We start from the raw sequence: 361 nt of genomic DNA, 5'->3' as shown, positions 1-361 counted from the left end.
GTCAAAAGAAGAGTACAAAGAAGCCTGAACGATCATCGATTATCTTAGAGAACAGGACAATACTCCGAACATCACTAAACTAACACCAGCAAACAGAAGCAGACTGTATTTCTTCCTCCAAGATGAATGTGGATGATTTGAGATCACAATAAAGGCACCTTCAGTTCCTCCGGAAGCATCTTTAGGAGTTTATTCTCTCCCAGCACATGGAAGCACTGCTCCAGCATCTCCTCGCGGTCCTGCATGTAGGAGCTGATGGGTCTGAAGGTCTTGTTCAGGTCCAGTCCTCCCTCCTCCAGATCACTGGGCTCCCGAGGAACCTCGGCCTCCTTTCATATTCACACACACACACACACACACA

General features: G+C 47.6%; 1 protein-coding gene across 1 annotated transcript in view; it reads right to left on the bottom strand.

The window, feature by feature from the left end:
• Nucleotides 1-6: 6 nt before the first annotated feature.
• The window catches only part of LOC107575926 (caspase activity and apoptosis inhibitor 1-like), a 2,461-nt gene continuing 2,106 nt past the window's right edge, over nucleotides 7-361 (bottom strand). Inside the window, exon 2 of the mRNA XM_016262236.1 lies at nucleotides 7-329. Coding sequence (XP_016117722.1) covers nucleotides 144-329 — 186 coding nt within the window. The 3' untranslated portion in view covers nucleotides 7-143. The remainder of the gene's footprint in view (nucleotides 330-361) is intronic.

Source organism: Sinocyclocheilus grahami, unplaced genomic scaffold (assembly GCF_001515645.1).
Source record: "Sinocyclocheilus grahami isolate Dianchi unplaced genomic scaffold, SAMN03320097.WGS_v1.1 scaffold3015.1, whole genome shotgun sequence".
NCBI classification, from domain to species: Eukaryota; Metazoa; Chordata; class Actinopteri; order Cypriniformes; family Cyprinidae; genus Sinocyclocheilus; species Sinocyclocheilus grahami.
The sequence above is the reverse complement of the archived record's forward strand: the minus strand, read 5'-3'. Positions and strand labels throughout refer to the sequence as shown.